The sequence below is a fragment of the Astatotilapia calliptera genome, chromosome 11 (assembly GCF_900246225.1).
Source record: "Astatotilapia calliptera chromosome 11, fAstCal1.2, whole genome shotgun sequence".
Lineage (NCBI taxonomy): Eukaryota > Metazoa > Chordata > Actinopteri > Cichliformes > Cichlidae > Astatotilapia > Astatotilapia calliptera.
The window spans coordinates 22,806,339-22,826,088 of NC_039312.1; the positions used below are offsets into that span (position 1 = coordinate 22,806,339).

At 41.4% G+C, this 19,750-nt stretch overlaps 2 protein-coding genes across 4 annotated transcripts in view; both read left to right on the top strand.

The window, feature by feature from the left end:
* The first annotated feature begins 862 nt into the window (after window positions 1-862).
* Window positions 863-17,310, top strand: lpcat3 (lysophosphatidylcholine acyltransferase 3). The gene is made up of 13 exons (XM_026185349.1): window positions 863-999; window positions 4,107-4,214; window positions 6,293-6,399; window positions 6,862-6,955; window positions 7,134-7,171; window positions 9,369-9,547; window positions 9,678-9,786; window positions 9,897-9,983; window positions 10,216-10,379; window positions 14,473-14,620; window positions 14,903-15,058; window positions 16,944-17,087; window positions 17,174-17,310. Exons 1-12 carry the CDS (start codon window positions 915-917, stop codon window positions 17,061-17,063), a joined length of 1,395 nt encoding a protein of 464 aa, XP_026041134.1. The 5' UTR covers window positions 863-914; the 3' UTR covers window positions 17,064-17,087; window positions 17,174-17,310.
* Window positions 17,311-18,905: 1,595 nt separating this feature from the next.
* clstn3 (calsyntenin 3) overlaps window positions 18,906-19,750 on the top strand; it is a 30,823-nt gene continuing 29,978 nt past the window's right edge. For all 3 annotated transcript variants that reach the window (XM_026184357.1, XM_026184358.1, XM_026184359.1), the window contains exon 1: window positions 18,906-19,321. The gene's annotated coding sequence lies outside the window, so the exon portion shown is untranslated. The remainder of the gene's footprint in view (window positions 19,322-19,750) is intronic.

The following is a 19,750-nucleotide window of genomic DNA, read 5'->3' on the forward strand; positions in this document are numbered from 1 at the left end:
TCAGCCTGCTTCCCTCAGGGAAGCGCTACAGGTGCATCAGCACCAAAACCCACAGACTCAAAAACAGTTTCTTCCCCAAAGCGATAACCACCCTGAACTCACACATGCACAGATTGTGTTATCTGTGCATGTGTGAGTTCAGCCCCCACTTCCCACTTCCTCTAAGGACCACCACTGTGCAATACCAATTCTATGTGCAATAACTCAACTGTATATACAAAACACTATTTATTACATATTACTTACGTCTTGTATATTGTACATTATATATATATATATATATATATATATATATATATATATATATATATATATATATATATATATATATATATATATGTATGTATTTCCCTATGTTAATACTGTCCATATGTACATAGCGCTGCAGAACTGTACCCCCCCCCCCCCCCCCCAAGCATGTTTACACTGAGTAGGAGATGCTCTGTATCTCATTGTACAACTGTATAGTGACAATAAAGACATTCTATTCTATTCTATTCTATTCTATTATCATAAATGTTTGTGCAGTTGTTCTTTTTGTTTATATTTTGTTTATACATCCACACTATATACATTAAACTAAAACAAATCCTTGCAGTAATAAAGCTAATAACATATGGAAATCTTAAAAAACATAAACAAAAACATAATTAAATGTATATTTATCTTACTTTACTATATTTTTCGTCTGATATTTTAGCTTTATTTTCTTATTTTTCGCAAATGCCCACCTTTTTTGATAAATTAAGTATATCTTCATTTAACAAACTCAGAAAGCAAACGAAAAAAAAAAAGTTGACATCATAAAGGGGAGGTGAAGAGAGGAGGCGTTGAGGGATCCTTTAAAAAGTTGAGGTTTGCGTCCACACAGCTCTCCGAACTGTGGCGAAAAGACGTTTCCGCCCACAAGAAAGATGGCGGCCCCCTTGCTGGAGCAACTGTCGGAGTCTTTAGGTTCCCCGGAACCAGCGATTCGACTCATTTTATCTATTTTAATCGGTGAGTTTCTACCCACGATTCACTTACAGGTTGTTGTCGCGGTCAGAGGTCATCACACCAACCTGTACGTTAGGTGTGAGCTGCTCCTGTGGTGGTGTAACTGTTAAATAGTTTCAGCTAACATAACGCTCACTCAGCTGTGACACTATCCAGTTATCTGTCGGGCTGCTGGTGTTGGTAGCGAAAACATTAGCTTTATATTTAAATTTCAGGCTGCCCCTCAAACAGTAGCTTTATTTCCAGGAAGCACACACCCTCAGAATAGTTTCCTGCACAGCCTCACCACAAACGGCTAACATGTGGCTTTCAGCTGAACTACATTCATTTTCTACCTGTTGGGACTGCCTAACGGGAAGCTAGGATTGTGCAGCAAAATGCATTCTTCTGCCCTTTTTTTGGAGCTATGTGTGGCCTGCTCGTTGTTGTATGGGATTGGGGTTTTGGGGGGCACCGAGGTCGACAATAATAGCTGCAGTGTTGTTGGGAGGGAGAAGCACAGGCTGCCAAAATATGCCCCCTTACTCCCCTTTTTCCACACAAAGCTGTGCAGAGAGGAGACACACTCTGAGGAGGGAGCTGAACACTGGAACAAGTGCTCAATTTCATTTGACAAGTCTAGCTTTACATTTGTTGGTTTAGTGCTTTGGGATTAACACATAGCACTACTTTAGAGCTGTCAGAGGTGTGTGTGTGCGCGCGCGTTCACGTGTAGTTGTCCTTGTGAGGACCAGTTGCAAACCTTGGAATTGTAAGGACATTTTAGCTGGTCTTCTTTTTTCCAACCTTTTACCTGTTTTGGGTTCAAACTTAAGACTATGTTGCTGAAGCTGTGCAGGGGAACGTGTGGGTCCTCACCAAAATAAGCCCTATGTGGGTGTGTGAATGGTGTGGGGGAGGATGCTCCACACTGTCCTTGCTGAACTTTGCTCCAACACATGGACACGTCTGTTTTTCCTCGCCTGACTCCAGCCCTGCTATAGACTGAAAGAAAGGGGCTATTCAGACGAGTCTTTGTTTGGAAACTTGTCACCTAACCTGTTGCACGATCCCCGGTCCTGAAGTTGCTTCATGTGCGTTGCTTCAACAGCTGCACACTACAACGAAAGTTGCCTCATCTGTTCCATTCTTGTGCATCCTTTTGTGTGTAGGTCAAGTAACTTATAATAAACTGCTGTGTAGGACATCACAAAAGTTAAAACTTTTCCTTAATGGGGCTTTTGGTTTCTACTTGAAGCATGTAGGATTTTACATTCAAGGGATTCAACGGCTTTTCACCCGATTCTTCAGATTGCAAAAGTTTAAAAGGATAAAGCTGGTGCTATTACTTACTTTTCTACAAATACCCCTGGAAAAAACAATGTGTTAATCTGTCTTTCAGTGCTTTCTGACTTCCTTACCCCATCTGTGGCACTCTGCCCAAAGTTCTTTTTGGTCCTCCTGGAGTCTTTGGATTAAACAGATCAGTGGTGTGCAGTTTAATTTTTAAACTCTTAAGCCACCAGACACTGGAAGCCAATGTTTCTCTCACAGAGGTGTATAAAGTACAGCTTAGTATTAAACTGCTGCTGTTATCAGATGGTAGTAAACGTGTATGGCAGCAAGATGTTGCGTGTTCGGCTTAATAAAAGTATAACCAGAATGTAGGCTTGATATAAAAGAGCAACATTGTCACTGCTACGTTAAATTCCTGAAGCTTTGAGCTGAGCTAGCCAGGTCCTAAAACATACCCTGTTTGTCCTCCATGTTTGCCTTTAATAAGCACCATAAACACAAAGTGAATGCCGTGTTGTAGGGCAGAACAGGAACAAGGTTTGCATGTTCTCCTTGTACGTGTGTGCTTTTTCCTCGGGGTACTCTGGTTTCTCATAGGTGATTCTAAATTGATCATGTTGACCATACGTGTGTTTCTGAGAATGTGTGGTTGTCTGTCTCTTTGTTAGCTTTGCGATGGGCAAGTGATTGGTTTCATGTGCATCTCACCTTTTTGGCCTTTAACACCTGGGATAGGTTCCAGCTCCCACAGCCCTAAATTAGCCTGAGCAAATAGATGGATACAAATGATGCTTTAAAAAGAATCTGAGGTTAATTTTACCCCAGAGTTCTACAGTCGGACCGCTTCTTGCAGCCAGCAGTTGCCCCTTGGTAGCCAATTTAAGGCACTTTTGCCTTGGCTTCACTCTTCAGACACTGTTTACTGGAATATTTTTTTTTAATTGCTTGAGATTACATTTTGCAATAGTTGCCACAGCACCACAGAAGGACCAGCCAAAACAAATAGATGACCTCGTTCCTAAACGAGGGGCTTCCTCTGTAGCTTAGACATGGTTCGATTATGAAAAGTCAGACACAGAGCAGAAAACCGTACTTGAGTTGCTGCAACTTCTGCAGAAAATTGGTCCCCACCACAGACACTGACACAACAAACCTCTTCTACCACCTTAACAAAAACTGTGTATCGAGTACAAATAAGAAGCAAGAAGAGCCGTCAGGTCGTCTGGTGACCTGCCCGGGATATTCCCTGTGACAGGTGGGATAGGTTCCACGACCCAGAATTAGACTAGTAATTAGTGAAATGAATATGTGGATATCCTGACTCGGTCTGAATAAGAACTTTGAGTTTATTTGTTTTTGTGGGTTTTATTTTCTGTTATTTTTTTTTGCTATGAAAGTGGATGGATGGACTTGATCTTTGCGTCTCACAGATTACAGCTGACACAGATGGTGGTTTGCTGTTATTCATTATCCTTCAAATGCAGAGAAAAAGTTAACATGCAGAAATTTTTCAGTTTGTAGCCTTTTACATTTCAGATTTATATCATATAAATATCTTTACGTTTTTGTTACCTCACCTCAAAAGGGTTCACGCTATATAAAAGAATTGGTCTTTCGCCGTGGAGGTAATCTCTCTCCTTGAGATGCCTGACTTCTCACAACGTGGCACACAAACCCACCAGTGTTAGTTATGCGCTACCTCACGTCATGTGTTTAACCTAGAAGGTCGGTGCTAGCGCCAGGAGAGATTAAAAGTAGCCCACTCGGCTGATATGAAGAACCACACTCTAATTCCCATTAACATATTTTCCTGTTTCTCCTTGTGTGTTCTGCAGGGTATCCCTTTGCTGTGGTGTACCGGTCGTTCTTGTTCAACCAGACTCCCACAGTTATCCATTTATTCCACACGTTCTCTGGATTGGCTCTAGCAGCATTCAACTTTGGTGAGATGAAGTGGCATGTCTCCAAAGACCTGATTTATCTTTTATGATTTGAAGTGAATTGCTCTCATGTATGTTTATCGTAAATGCATAAAAGGATCTATACATTTGCTGTTATTAACCAAAACGTGGTATCTGTGTCTCTTACATCTAACAGTCTGTTGATTGTGCTCTTTTTAGAGATTTGTTTTTAACCTGATTTTGAATTCTGTATTGTTAACATTCCTGTTGAATCGCTGACAGTGATCTTGTTCCTTTATTTTGGTTAAGCTTTTCTGTGTCTCTTTTTTGTGTAATTGTAACAAATAGCAGTCTGAGGATGAATCGAGCCAGAATTTCTAAGGTTAAGGCTCTCAACATGTTTTCAGGATGTTCAGAGTCAAGTTGTTTTATCTGTTAAGTCAATCATTGCTTTTTTTTAAATTTTTCCAACAAGAAAAAGGGTGAAATTATTCAGTTTTCTATCATCTAACACTAGAAAAAGTTTGGCACTGTGCCTGGGACGGGACTGGCGTGGGATAAAACAATGAGCAAATTATAAAAGTAGTTGCAGAGTAATCTGAATGTGAATTGAGTAGGAATATTATAACATTAAAAAATGTTTCTAATTTCGAAATTGAATGTTTGGAGTGATGCTACCCTTTTTAATTCATTTTACCGGTATTAGAGTTGTTACATTTACTTATGATTATTTTGATGGTATTATCATTTTCTCCATTACTTGCAAATCATAATTTGCAGCTGTCAGGTTTACTCTGAAATTGAACACATTTATTATTTCACACTGAGGAAAAAATCGGAGGTGTGGACATGTTGAAGTACGCCTTAAAATTGCAGCTGTCCAAATTTATGACTAAGAACGGAGACACTTTGACTTAAAAAAGAAAAAAGGAGAAGCTGGACTTGAACAGAAAGCACTTTTGCCTCATTTTCTTTTAAATGCAGTGCGGTTTGAATGCCTCTTTTAAAACCACACTGACGCTTTTATGGATTAGTCATCAAGTTTTGTCAAGTCACAGGGAAGTAAAACATCCCCCCCTTCAGCTATGACAGTAGATTGATTTCCTGTATGTAACCAGCTTTGTTACCCGTGTGTAGCATATGATGCAGCGAGCTGCCACTTATTATTAAAACATACCTGGCAGTTGTTTTCTTGCTCCAATCAGTAGCAATAAAAAGCTTCTCAGAGCCCAAGGTGATCCACCAATTATTGGACAAGTAAAAATGCCAAAGCATCTCAAATGCTCGACGCAGTTATTTGATGTTCTTCTTTGCCTTCATAAAATAGTAAACTGAGTTAACATTTTTTAATATTTCAATATTTTTGGAATAAAACAAAAGATATTACATTTACATTTTACATTTTCTTGTTTGTGTTTTTCAAAAATAAAAAATACAAAACTGAAAATAATCATTAGTTGCAGCCATTACATTATTATTAAAAGAAAACCAGCTCGTATTCAGTCTGATAACTAATAAACAACACGTTATTTCAGGCAAACAGAAAGCTCATCAGGACAAATGTCAAACTCATAACACTCAGTGTACCTTTTGTAGACCAGTTTTTTTGGCACATCCACTTTAAAAAGCATAAAGTTTATACCTCAACTACCACAATATTTATAAATAATTAATACTAAGAAATAATCCAGGCTGTAATTTCCTGTGGCAGCAGCAAGGTCTTCTGCACCCCCTCCTGTCCACCACAGTAGGCTGTTTGTACCCCCAGTGGGGCCTGCCCCTCAGTTTGAGGTCTGTTGCTGGTAGACCAAGAAACTGAGTGGCTTGTGCTTGCTGTTGGGAGAGTGGTCTGCTGGAGTAGTAAACAAACTGCCAACATTGATTTCTTTCTCTTTTCTTTATTTTGTTGTTGCTGCACTTGGATTTTACAGCAGGTCTGTTGCTTTACCTTTCTCCTCGAGTTCGTTTCAAGTCAGATGTTGTCATGTCATCGTCTTGTTGTCCTCTCTCTGTCTCTGCCAATTCTCAACTGTAGAAGAAGAACACTGTTGTCATGTCACACTTGACTACACTCTCCATTTCCCCCCACTCACCGTGTCCGTCTCTTTTTCTTTTTCCAGGCTCTCAGCTCTATCACTCCGTAGTATGCGTCCTTGTCCAATTTCTGATGCTGAGGCTCATGGGAAGGACGGTAACAGCCATCCTGTGCAGCTTTACCTTTCAAATGGTGAGGTTTTATTGGGTTTATCTCTGCACTGCTAGTTTTCTCGCAGGTACTAAATTGTGATTCAGGCTTACTTTGTAGCACCAGCCCCCTCCTTTATCCACAGGACGCTTTTAATGCAGTTTGTTCCACAAGTTTAAAATCTGATTTCTTTATCTGCATTTTCTGGTCTACTCTTTGTCTTGTTGATGTCTAACTACTGTTTGTTCCATTTATTGAAGTAGGTCTGTAATCTTACAACACATTCACACGCTTCCTGTAAGGAAGTGGCACTTTTTACATGCTTTATGATGCCCATAGTCTGACAAACTACGAGTACGTTCATAAAAAGAAATGTGCCAACTCTATTTTCAAACTTTAAGCAGCTTCCTGTGAGTCCTTTCTTTCCTCAGGTTTTCTGTAAATCTAAAAAAATAAAACAGCTGCTCACCCTATATCTGATACCTGAATGCCATCTTCCTACAGTTATACCTACTAGCGGGGTATTATTACACAGCCACAGAGGAGTATGACATCAAGTGGACTATGCCACACTGTGTCCTCACACTTAAACTTATCGGTGAGTTGATGTAGCCCAGTAATCGTTTTCCTTTTTTCCTGCTGATGTCATTACAACCTCCTGAAAGGCTGCACGCGGGGCCTTTACATGCTTTAAGCTGTTTTTAATCAAGTACTGCTGACAGTAACGGTGCCTTTACCATAGTCTCATAGACAAATTTGTGTTTTTCTGATTGCAGGTTTGGCGTTTGATTACTATGATGGCGGGAAGGAACCAGTGAGTTATTGCTCTGTCTTGCTTTAGCTTAGAGGCTTTCTTAACATTTATCTTTGTTAGACCATGTAACAGTCATTTCTGTATTGGGTTTTTTGTGGGGGAGGGTTTAATCTCTGCATCAGCAGAGTCACGTCTCTAAGTTCGTTTTTTTTGTTTTGTTTACCCGAGCAGGGCTGTTTGCGTAAAAAGTTAATTATAGAAAATATTTAGTCATGTGAAAAAGACTTTTCATTGTATGCTGTGCAGTCCTGTGGAAAAAGTTCACCCCGTGATTCAGCAGCTTGTAGAACCACCTGTGGCAAAAATAATTTGAAATGATTGTTTTCTGTGTAACTATATCAGACTCTCACATCGCTGTGGAGGAGCTTTTTGCTGCGCTCTCTTTTTGCAACATTATTATAGTTCATTGAGGTTTGCATGCATTTGTTTATGCTTCTGTAAAGTCCCACCACAGCATTTCACCACCACCACCCTAGCACGCGGTTGAGGTCTGGACTTTGGGCCATTGCAACACCTTGATTATTTTCTTTTTCAGTGTAGATTTGCTTTGCCTGGAAACATCGTCCTTGGGCGATGTTTCCTTTAGCTGTCAGACACATGGCCTCACATTTGACTCTTTTTTTTTTTTTTTTTTTTTTTTTTTTTTTTTTTTTAAATCTGAAAAACACAGACGAGTTCATGGCCGACTCACGGACTTAAAAGTGCCCATGTCACGTGGCTGCAAAAAAGCCCAAATCGTTACACCTCCATTACTGTGTTTAGTAGTTGGCATGAGGCTGACGTTCTGCTTGTTTTACCTGTGCGTCTTGTGGTTTGTTCAGCTCTGACTTTGCAAGCCTAACCTGTGCCATCATGTTCTTTTTAGAGAGAAGAGGCTTTCTCCTGGCTTTCTCTTTCCAGATAAGCCATACTTGTTCAGTCTCTTCATAACCGTAGTGATACGACCTTTACGTTTAAGTTTCCCTGAGCATCTCGCAGTCTGACTTTGGGGTGAATTTAGTGAGCTGTCCACCTCTGGGAAGACTATGTTCTCCAGAATACCAGCCTACCCAAAGTCTCACTTACTGATGGTCTGTTAAATAAAGTACATTTGATTATCACCACGTGGCAGCTACTTGCCCTCTTAATTCACTTACACGTAAGGGTGTACTTAGTTAAATAATTATAGTAAAATAGGAAGTAATCAGAAATGCCTTTTGGTGCCTACAGGTTTCATACAGATGTGTAGCGAAGTAACCGAAGTAGACGGCAAACAATACGCCAGTGTTACAGTTTCCACGAGGGATATAGAGTTTATGATCAGAGGCGGAGCTGCATGCCTCTCCATGCCATTTTTATGACACTACACTACAGTGCGCTCATGTGCTTTAGGCTTAATCCAGTGGGACTTGAGGCATAATGGGTACCAAGCGCCCAGTGTCCTCAGCAACATGAGGACTAATTGCAAAACAAACAATTGTTGCAATTGTAAGAAGTTGGTATATAGTAGTAGGACTGCCTCAGGCGCTGCAAAGCATTGGGCAGTTGGAAGCAGATATTCCTGTTACACTACTAAAACGACGTGAAACTAAAGGACTGAAAGCAGGTCTACCAGCAGCTCAAAGCGACATAATAAGAAATCTTTATAGTGGGGAGGATCTGCGCTGATCTTCTTCTCAGCCTTCTCTGCTTTATGTCTCACTTAGCTCAGGCTCTCTGTTAGCTCTGTACTGTGGTAGGCACTGTAGTGCTATCACTACAGTGGTTTTCTTCATGTTACTCCAGACTCATTAATGCGTCTCCCCATTTCCCTGACTTCACCTAACAGTCCATTAATAATCACGTTACAACAATAGGTGTTACTGTTTCCTCATTCCTTCGCTTAGTTTGAATTCTCTCTTTTGCTGTTGGCACATCTGTGATGGCTGTTAATTACCCACACTGCTCTCTCTTTCTAATCTGAGGATTTTTGCTTTTAACTCAGTTTTTATCTCTTATCTGCATCGATGTCATTACTCAGTACTGCAGCTGAATGCTAAGGGTCATACTCAAGTACACTGTTTACAGCCGTCAGCTGAATGTCAGTTAATGAGTATTTAGTGAAGCCCTATTTGTCTTTTATTCAATTTAATGTCTGCTAACCTGCCTTTTATTCTGAGCCTTTTAATGTCCATTTTGTTTTTCCCTCTTGCTTACTTGCCACATCTTTAAATTCCAGTCCAAGCTGAGCGCAGAGCAGAAGGAGTCAGCTCTGCGGTCCGTGCCCTCGCTGCTCGAGGTGTGCGGCTTCTCCTACTTCTATGGCGGTTTCCTTGTGGGTCCCCAGTTTACACTGCGCAGCTACCAAAGACTTGTGGCGAGGGAGCTCACCGACTGCCCTGGAAAAGTTCCCAACAGGTTAAAGAAAAATGAATTGAACAATAATCCTTTATTAGATCTCTTTTAAAGGGGGGAAAGCAACTTCCCAGTATCAAAGCCCTTCAGTTAACATTATTAAAGTCTCTTTATCTCTCCTTATTTCTCTCAGTGTTGTACCAGCTATGAAGAGGTTTGCTCTTGGTTTCCTCTGCCTGGTGATATATGCGATATTTAGTCCTCATTATCCAGACAGCTACTATTTAACAGATGAGTATGAGGTGAGAACAGCAATGGCATTCCCAATAATCACGATATAAACAAAGAAAAGATTTCTTTTTTTGTTTGTTTTTTTTAATGTCTTAATTGCAAAACGATTTGCTTTCCACAGGCGCAGCCATTCTGGTATCGCTGTGTGTTCATTCTCCTGTGGGGCAAAATCATTTTGTATAAATATGTCAGCTGTTGGGTTATAGCGGTAAGTAGACTCTTGATCTTGAGCAAGTACCTCATTGCAAACAACTAAAAGCTAATAAAGCTTCAATAATGTGAAACTGCAGAAGGTGTCGGCAGTATCGCCAGTTTTGCATGCATTCATACATTTCTTTAAGGCACACCTCATTTAGCGTGAAGTCCCAGTTAATCAGGTTTGTGTGCTTCATGGTGTGATCTTACATGAGCCAGTAAAGTGCACGCTTTATGTGTTACAGGAAGGTGTATGCATATTAACTGGACTGGGATACAATGGAGTAGTGGATGGTAAGCACCAGTGGAACGCGTGCGCCAATATGAAGGTGTGGCTCTTTGAGACGACGCCACTCTTTGGAGGAACCATTTCTTCTTTCAACATCAACACAAACGCCTGGGCTGCCAGGTCAGTGTGCAGTCTGAAATCTGAGACGTTCTCTAGCTGGTATGCAAAGCCATGCTATAAAAGTTAAATATTTGCTTGGATGATAATGGGAAGAGGGAGGAATAACAGCCCAATCCAATATGCATACTTGCCAGTCTGTCAGTAAATGAATAAATAAATTACCAAAGCCTCTGCCTTTCTGCTGTTTAACAATAAAAGAATCCTCACACAGGTGGGTGAAGGCATGCTGGGAGGATTTTAAAACTTTGCAATTAAAGACAATTATTGACAGTTTTGGTGCTGAAGATTCATGCGTGAAATTCTTTGAAAGCGTGTCAGTTTTACGACAACCGCCGCAGTGCGCAAAGCAATTTACTGAACATACAGTTTATTTCATGCTCTGTTTTAACAACATTAACCAACCCACGCTTACTTTCTCTTTCTACTCCACGACACTCCTTCAGATGTAGAGTGGCAGTAGAAACGGGCTCAAATGGAAATTAAAGTGGCTGGGATGTAGAAATGCAACCTATAAAGTCAATTAGGACTTAAGGGGGTATTATATTGGAACTAGTTGATGGAGCGTTTTCAGGCATTTGGTAGATGTATCACAGGCTTGACATTTGCTGGGCTCATTGTGTAACCTATAAAGGAAGTCGTATTTTTAGCCTAAAATGCACCACTTCTGAGTTACTCCTGGCGCACACATGAGAAGTTTTAATAATGAAAGGCTTCAGATGCACTGGTTAATGTGAGGCTGTGTTATGCTGATCTTTTTGAGGGGTGTGCAATTAAATTCATGAAAGATGCAAGAAGTCACAAACCTTAGGGAAACGAAGGCGAAAGGTTCAGCGTTCTCATACGCGTATAAAATATTTATACAGAAGGGTCGTCTGAACATATGTTAAGTGTTCAGATTCAGAAGTGCCACACTGCTAGGCAGAAAATGTCAGGCTTTAGGTTTTAATTTAGAACAAATAACGGGCGACCGTGGCTCAAGAGTTGGGAGTTTGCCTTGTAATCGGAAGGTTGCCGGTTCAAGCCCCGGCTCGGACAGTCTCTTCACCTACCGCCTACTGGTGTTGGCCAGAAGGGCCGATGGCGCAATATGGCAACCTCGCTTCTGTCAGTCTGCCCCAGGGCAGCTGTGGCTACAACTGTAGCTTGCCTCCACTAGTGTGTGAATGGGTGTGTAAAGCGCTTTGGGGTCCCTAGGCGGGACTAGTAAAAGCGCTATACAAATACAGGCCATTTACCAAATAAAGAAGAAAAAAAAAAACCTCCAGAAAAATCCTCAAAATAAAATGCTAATTGGAGTTTCAGTCCACTACTGTGGTTTGAATATATACACATGCAGCAAGGTCATGTGCTTATGAAATGAAGCCAGTCTGACCTGAAATGATTTGAAAAAACACCGTGCATTATACTACAATCATTGGTGTCTTCATTGCGCCACACAGATCTGGGGTTTAGTCTTTGTGGTGTTGTTTGTTTTTTCTTTTTTCTTTTTTTTTCCCCCAATTGCTACAAGTGTATATCTGTCCCATAGACCCTATAAGTGAGATCTACATAGCCACTGTGACATCACCTTTTGGTTTGTGGTTCACAAGTTCAAGTCTTAAAGATAACAATTTGCCCTTTGCTATCTTTAATGTTCTGCTGCCAGAGGTGACTGTATCTGGATCACATGGTGGATTCCTGCCTTAGCCAACAGTAGCAGGTTTAGCTAGTAAACTTTATGAGTGTCTGACACAGACTAATAGTAAGCTAGTAAAATGTAATTTCAGTGACTTAACTGAAGCACAGACTTCTTGGAAAGTGTTGCGTTTCTTGGGGGGGGGGGTTGTGTGTGTTTTTAAGAACACACAGGAAAGCCTGTTACACCTGCTTGTGTCAGGACTTGTGCTTGTGTAACTACTCTTTTAAGACTGTTTCACCCTCTGTACGGGTGTCACAAAGGAAGAAGTAGCAAAAGAATTGACTGTTTGTTGTCACGAACCTTCATGTGTTTGGATTTTTGTTCATTAAGGAAGTGTTGAGTTTTCAGCTTTGGTATCATTTTTGTCACTCCCAGTTGTGACCATCGTTCCTTCAGTTAACATCATTGTTGCTAACCTAGTTAGCTTTAGTAAAGTTTCAAAGACTTTTTAGATACTACTTAGTTCGGCAGGCTGAAGGACCAGCATATGCCATGGTAAGATGTCCGTTGTCGGTCGGTCAGTCAGTCGTTTGTCCACAGTTACTGCTCCTCTACAGCACTGGTCAGAATTTAAACAATTAACTTTTGGAAACTGGGACTGTTGTCGAGGTCTTCACCAATAAACTAAACTCTCCTATAAGCTTATTTGTGTGGCCCTCCACAACAGTCCCAGTTTCTCGTGTGGCCCCTTGGGGAAATTAATTTTCCAACCCTGATTTAAGTCTTTACCCATATTGTGGTCAAGGTTGCATTTACAATAAACTGAACTGTGAATGATTGTGAACTGGATGGGCTGCTGCATCACTGATGTTCTGATTTCTTGTTACTCTGTGCGTCTACAGTCTATAGACATTACTGGCTGTCATGCAAGTTCTTGCTTATTTCACTGAGTGGCACATCACTGCCAACCTCCCAACCATCATTTTTACCACTTCTAGCTTTCTCTGAGTGACCTTTGGAAATGTCAGTCTATTCAAAATCACAGCATGGCCCTTTAACATTAGATAGGGTCCTTAGTATAAAATCAGACACCTGTGTCCCTCCAGCTAGCCAAAGCTTTGAATATTCAGTTACTATTGGATCCAAACAGTATTGTGTCCTGGTATTCACGATCACTCAGTTCGTGTTTGTGCGATTGACAGTGGGGAGGATGGATGCTGTTAAATATCTGATTATTATCAGCTTTTACACAGCACCACCTCATGTACCCCCTGGTCTGGTCCTGTTCCATTCAGCTAACACTGCAGCTTCTCACCTGTATGCAGTATAGAAGAAGAAACTCTGGTTTGAGGTTTGATTTTTAAGTTGTTATAATGTTCCAGTTTGGGTCACAGTTAGTCCTTTTAGTACAGGCCATAAAGTTGTTGGGTTTTAATATAACTCAGTTGCTATGCAACCACAAATTCAAGGTGAATGAGTGCTCGCCAGCGTGACAGCTGATGCATTAAGCATGTTTGGCAGCCTGGATTTCCGGTTAAAGAGATAATCTATAACTCTAACTTCTTTATAAGAGACTAAATGAAAGACGCGCACAGTTAAAGGTTTATTTAACCTGAAAATGTCACACTGACTAAATCTAAAAATCTCAGAAGGATCAAACTAAGCTCCATCAGTTTCTTTTCACACTTCTTATTCCAGGTGCCTGGGTGGTGGAGCCCATCTCAGCTGTGATAGGTGGGGATAGAACCCGGACACTATTATAAGAAATGGGTTGTCCCCTAAAGAGGTCAATCAAAGAAAACACCACTAAAAATGATGTTTTGTTATTAAAACAGGAACTTGAATTTTAAAGAAAAAAGGGAGAGCTCAACCAGCAGTCATTATTAGGTACACCTCTACTCTACTACCATGGTGTCATCCCCTCTTAGACTTTGGTATAGATTCAAGAGGGTGCTGGAAACATTTCTCAGAGATTTTTGGTCCATTTTGACATGTTAGCATCATAGTTGCTGCAGAACCAGTACCGCTCTGTGGCCCAGAGTTTGGGAACTGCCATCATAGAGGATTTTTGTGGTAAAATCCCAGTAGATCAGCAGGTGGTTTTATCCACCTGTATAGATCTATTTTAACCAGCACACCCTCAGACTCCTCTTTCGTCTAACGGGGAATGACTGGAGCAGCAGATATGTAACTCAAAGACAGAAAAAAGTAATTAAGAGAGAGAGAGAGAGAGAGAGAGAGAGTGTGTGTGTGTGTCTGTCATCTTTTGAAAATAAAGTGCTGTGTCATAAAATGAGTCGAAATGAATTAACTAAAGTGAGCGAAGTAGTTGGTAATGTGGTAGAAACCATGAACCTGTGTGTCCAATTTGTGGAAAGTGGATGAATATTCACAAATTATTGTTTAATTTGTGGTTGTGGATACAGCCAGCTCATTTTATTATTGTTTTTTTCCTCTTCCTTCCTCTTTACAAAGACATGTGTTCAAGCGGTTGAAGTTCCTGGGCAATAAGACTTTATCTCATGTGGCCACGCTCTTCTTTTTATCGATTTGGCACGGCCTTCACTCCGGGTACATCCTGTGCTTCTCCATGGAGTTCTTCATCATCACCGTGGAGCGACAGGTCAGTTACCCAGTCCCAGCTCTGCACCCTGTAACTCGAGCTGCACGTTTTACTCAGAAAGTAGTGATTGTGCTCTGTATAAACTAAGGGTGTTGCATTTAATGTCTATTGATTACAACTGTGGCATTAGCTCTGTTATAAACGGAGTGGTGATGCTCTTATTGAATCTACAATAGTCTGCTACTATTGATTAAATGCACATTACTAATGAGAATAATTGTGACTTAAGGTTATAGATTCATTCTTCTATCTTGATGTAACCTGTGTGTGTTTGTGTGACAGGCCCAGGCACTAGTAAGGGACAGTCCTGTGCTGACAAAGCTGGCCAACAGTGCACTCTACCCACTCATCTATGTAGTCCAGCAGTTTATCCACTGGCTCTTCATGGGGTATCCTCTAGTGGCATTCTCCATCTTCAGTTATGACAAATGGCTCAAGGTAAATCCAGAAGTCACAGTTCTCTTGGTTCCTTCTTTCACTTCTCTTTGACTTACCATTGACTTAGGGCAGCATTTCATGCATTTTAGCCGCACGCTGAACAGGAAGTTTCAACTATAACATGTTATTTTTCAAGTCAATTCTCTTTAAATACAATTTGGAATTTAACTGTGCTGAATAGGTGAAAATTCCCTGTAAAGGTGTAGATGTGAACCCAACCCTACCTTCGGTCTTTCAATCCTACTTCAGTGGATTTGTGGTGCCACATTTGTGTCCGTGGATCAGTGATTCTCAAACTCTTTTTATCAAGCCCTCAGTTAAGATAAGAATATTCTCCATTCAAACCCACAGATATTTGTGACAGAACCACAGTTTTATGAATCCTATCAATAAAAAATAATAGCATATGAGTATAATGATCATAATAGCACGAGTTAACTTTTGTTTCCTTTCCCTTAGGCACAAAAAATCATTTATTCAAATTAGTTCCACTCATTATTTTTCATATTTGTCCACACCCCACCTGCAGCGATTCTGCGTCCCACCTGTGGTGGCTGTGCTACGAGTGTTTGTATTTGGCTATGCAAAGTCAAGCTATCAAATATAGATGTGCTCACATGCTGTCCTCAAAAAAATAACAAACAAAAAACCCTCGATGGTAGAATGCTGATTTAGAGAGCATAGTTGTCCACAAAGGAAAGGGAGTGGCAAAAATGATCAAAGATCAGAAAAGCAGGATGAGCAGCTGCAGGGAGCGGTGTTCATTATCTGAAACACTGTTTCACTTCACTGTGTTTGTGCTGTTGTGGGTCCCTTAGCTTAACTCCTGATCAGAGGACAGTAGTCTCAACAGACAGTCCATGTGTGTTTGACACTGCCCCCTGGTGACGGTACACAGCTACAACATTTAGATGCGGGTATTCAAAGTTCTGTGTAGGACTAAAGTTCAACCACATCAGTCCCTTAAAGCATGCCGTGTATGAACATGTGCAATATTATCTTAATATTAAATGCTTAATACACACTTTGAGCCACAAAGGCTGCTATTTTTTAGTGTGCAGTGATCTTTGGATTTATGATATTAACTAGTTGCTGTGTTTACAAAGTTGCTGTTTGTGACATACCGCTGTGCTGCCCCGATGGCGGAAAACCTGACCACGTCTGTGTCTGTTTAATTTTTCTGCAGCGTTTCAGCAGCAGCCAATAACAAAACCTTAAGTACTGCACTGAAAGCTCTTTTGTGAACTCGACCCCGGGAAGGTCATTTGTGAGGAACACAAACACGATTTTTGTTTGTGCCATTTCACATCTTTTGTTGTGCAACATACAAAGCACCTCAGACTAGAGGAGAACCGGAGGCGGTGAAGTTTAAACTTGAAGGCTTATCGGGTGCTAAAAAACTGCAGCTATTCATGATGCAACGATTGGCACTTTTTCGGTGTGTTGTCACATTGTGTTACAGCAAAAAGTTTCAAGTTACTATTCTTGCCAGACAACCGTGTGTGTGTGTGTGGTGCTGGTGGGTGTTTGTTGTGTGTTGTTTTTTGTTTTGTTTTGTTTTTTCTCCCCCCCCCCCCCCCCCCCCCCCAAGAGGCCTCCGTGTCAGAACTCCCGCTGCGTCGATGAAAAGAAAAGCCACTGAAAAGACTGATGGGATTGAATTTTCGTCTTTCTTTTCTGTACTGCCTTAAAGGAGATTTATAAGGAACAGTCAGCAACAAAGCACAAAAAAAGCATTTATTTAGGAAATGGAGTGGCTAAGTGGGTTACACAGATGGTCTGAGAGCTGGAAAGCAGCCAGGCAGGTTTCAGCAGAGAGAAACTGAGAGTTGCACGTGCAGGTTGTGATTTGACTGTTCCATCTTCTTTCTCTTTCCCCCCTCAGGTGTATTCTTCTGTTTATTTCTGTGGTCACCTATTCTTCCTAGTAGCATATTTAATAATGCCATACCTCCGTAAGGCGCTGGTGCCTAAAAACGAGGGGAGAGAGAAGAAGCAGGAATAAGACTTGATACTAAAACTTGGCGTGGTAAGCAAACTTGAACAGCTTTGCTAAGCAAATAAAGACATTTCAGTTGTGCGTGGATTGGTTTTTAACATGTCTGTTTCCTTCAGGTCCATCCATCGTTGAGACTGAATACTCACTTAAGGGAACTGCGACTTCCAAGGAGCAGAACGGAAAATATTTTAAGGCCTTTTAGTAATATATGTCCATGTTTGAAAAGAAAAAAATAAATAAATTTCTATATATTTTTGTGTTTCAGGCGGGGAGGGTGTTTTTATAAACATTTGGAGAGATGTTTACAGGAAATTACCATTGTGCCACAGGGGTTTAATTGTGAGCCAGTCAGGAGCAATTTCCTGTTTTTTGTCTTTTCTTTTTAAAATTTCACCACGTGGGACTCGTTTGCTGTCGACACAGAACTGCACACGCTCACAAGTCATGGGTTCAGAGTCTGTTTTTGGCTCTTTTTTTTTTTTTTTTTTTTTTTTTTTTTTTTTATAAATGCGTTCTTTATTTCACGTCCACATTGAGCAGGAAGTGTGAGCACACATGTGGCACTTTCTGATGTTGTGCTACGACATGTATAAGAAGATGGATGGTAATCATCATCATCAGGGCTTCTTCTTTCTAAATGGCTGCCAGTGGTTATACAAGCACTCTAAATCACACACTGTACACTAACACCCAACTCTAAATGGCCTTGTATTAATGAATGTTTTTACAGTACATTTGTTCTGGATTTAATTTGATTTGTTATTGGGGGCGGGGGTAAAAAATTGAATTTTATAAAGTTAACATGTTTTCTGAAAATGAACTTTTTTGTAGCTTTGGATAAGATTTAATGAAACGATTTGCATTGTTCTCCAGCCTTTCCTCAGTGATGGTTTTCTTCTCGCCACATCTCCTCTTCTCCCTCTGTTCTGTTTACGCCAATCTGTCTTTCTGTCTGCCTCGATTCAAGCCCCTCGACTCTGAAAATGCACAGTTGTGAAAGTGAACAGCCCTACAGTCACTACAGTTAATTGTTTTGCTTCTTTTGGTGTTCTGATTTTATATGAAAAGGGGGAGAAACAGGCTTTTTTTTTTTTTTTTTTAAGAGGGGGGTGCAATTTTCTTTTTTTGAACTGGAAGCAAACTAATAAAATGGTGTTTTTTGGGGGTGGGGGGGGGGGGGGGGGGGGGGGGGGGGGACAGTCCTGGCTACTAAGCCTCCTTTATTCTAAGGGGTGGGGGGGCTGTTATGTCTGATCCATGCATTGCTGGAGAAAGGCCTCTGCCTCTGAGGCCGGTGCACACACACGCACACCCATGGAGAGGACGAACCTCGCTGTAACGACAGCCCAGATTTTTGGTAATATTTATACATGACACAGTGATTATTAATTGATGTGAACTGCTATTCCAAGAGACTTCTTCATGCCTTACTCCTAAAAGATGTAGAAAGGAACAAAAAAAATGTATGTGGCAAAGGAGATGGGGAGGGTAATTATTATTATTTTTTTGTAATGTTAAATAAAATGCTGCTTTCAACCTCTGGCTGTAGTTCATATGTTTGTGCTTTCATGTGCCTTACAGGGGCAAAAGGGGGGTGACATGACGTCATTTTGCAGTGTGGACATGGGAGGTTTGTGTGGCAAAACTAATGATCCGAAAATAAATCTTAACAGAAAAAAAAAAACCTATGGGGCAGCTCGTGTGTTACTCATCTAACCATGATGCTACTGCTGGAGTTTATTTTTATTTGTTGGAGGGGGGGGGGGATAAACGTGATGAGATGGATTGCTGTGTTGAGGTCTGAGTCACTCTCAATGTGCGTTCAACAGCAAAAAACAGCCAGAGCAGCAGTCTGGTACGGAGCTGGTGGGGGCCGGAGAGAGAGAGATGGAGAGGGAGAAGGACGCAGTGTGGGCGGGTTAAGAAACGCCGAGAGGGAGGGGACGTCAGCGTAATATTCCTACCGTCTTTTTTTTGGTCCCGTTCCTCCTCCGTAGAGCCGAAAAAAGAAAAAAAAAAACAAGGGCATCCATCGGTGTCTTCATCCTCCTCGCATCTCATCACACAGCCTTGGAGATTAACCCTCCTGTCCGGGTCTTGGGTTGTTGAGAACATCCGCCTGTGTGCGTCTCCACCTGGAGGACTGGGTCGTTTGCAGCCTGCGGGGGGATTGCCGTGCTGTGCCGAGCGGCAGGGGCGTGAGAGGCGGATGCTGCGAGCGTAGAGGCAGGGTACCAACCAGGAGCATCACCGCACTCAGCACGGTAATGTCAGACCTGCAAGTTTCTGCTCAAGCAGACCCTCATTTCTGCGACATTCAGCCTGCTCGGGTTCCCGATGCGATGTCTGAACACGGCTATCGGCAGCCATGTACCCGGAGCTGTGTAGTAATGTGTGTCAGTGCAGGCAGGCTGTGATATAAATCGGCTGCAAATTGTCGCATAGTCGCATGTTTCTGCTCCTGAATGTGTGTGTTTGTGTGTCTAGCCTTGAACAACCTGTGACCAGATGGACTCTTCTGTGATATATTTCCGCCTCCTTCTTTTTTTTTTTTTTGGTTTAATCTGTGCTGTCCTGTAGCTTTTCGAGGACTGCAGCAGTGAAGGTGAAAACATAATAGAGGTTTCTTATATCAGGTTAGGTTAGGGGGGGGGGAATGCAGCTGCAGCCACATCTGAAGAATGAGTCCTTGA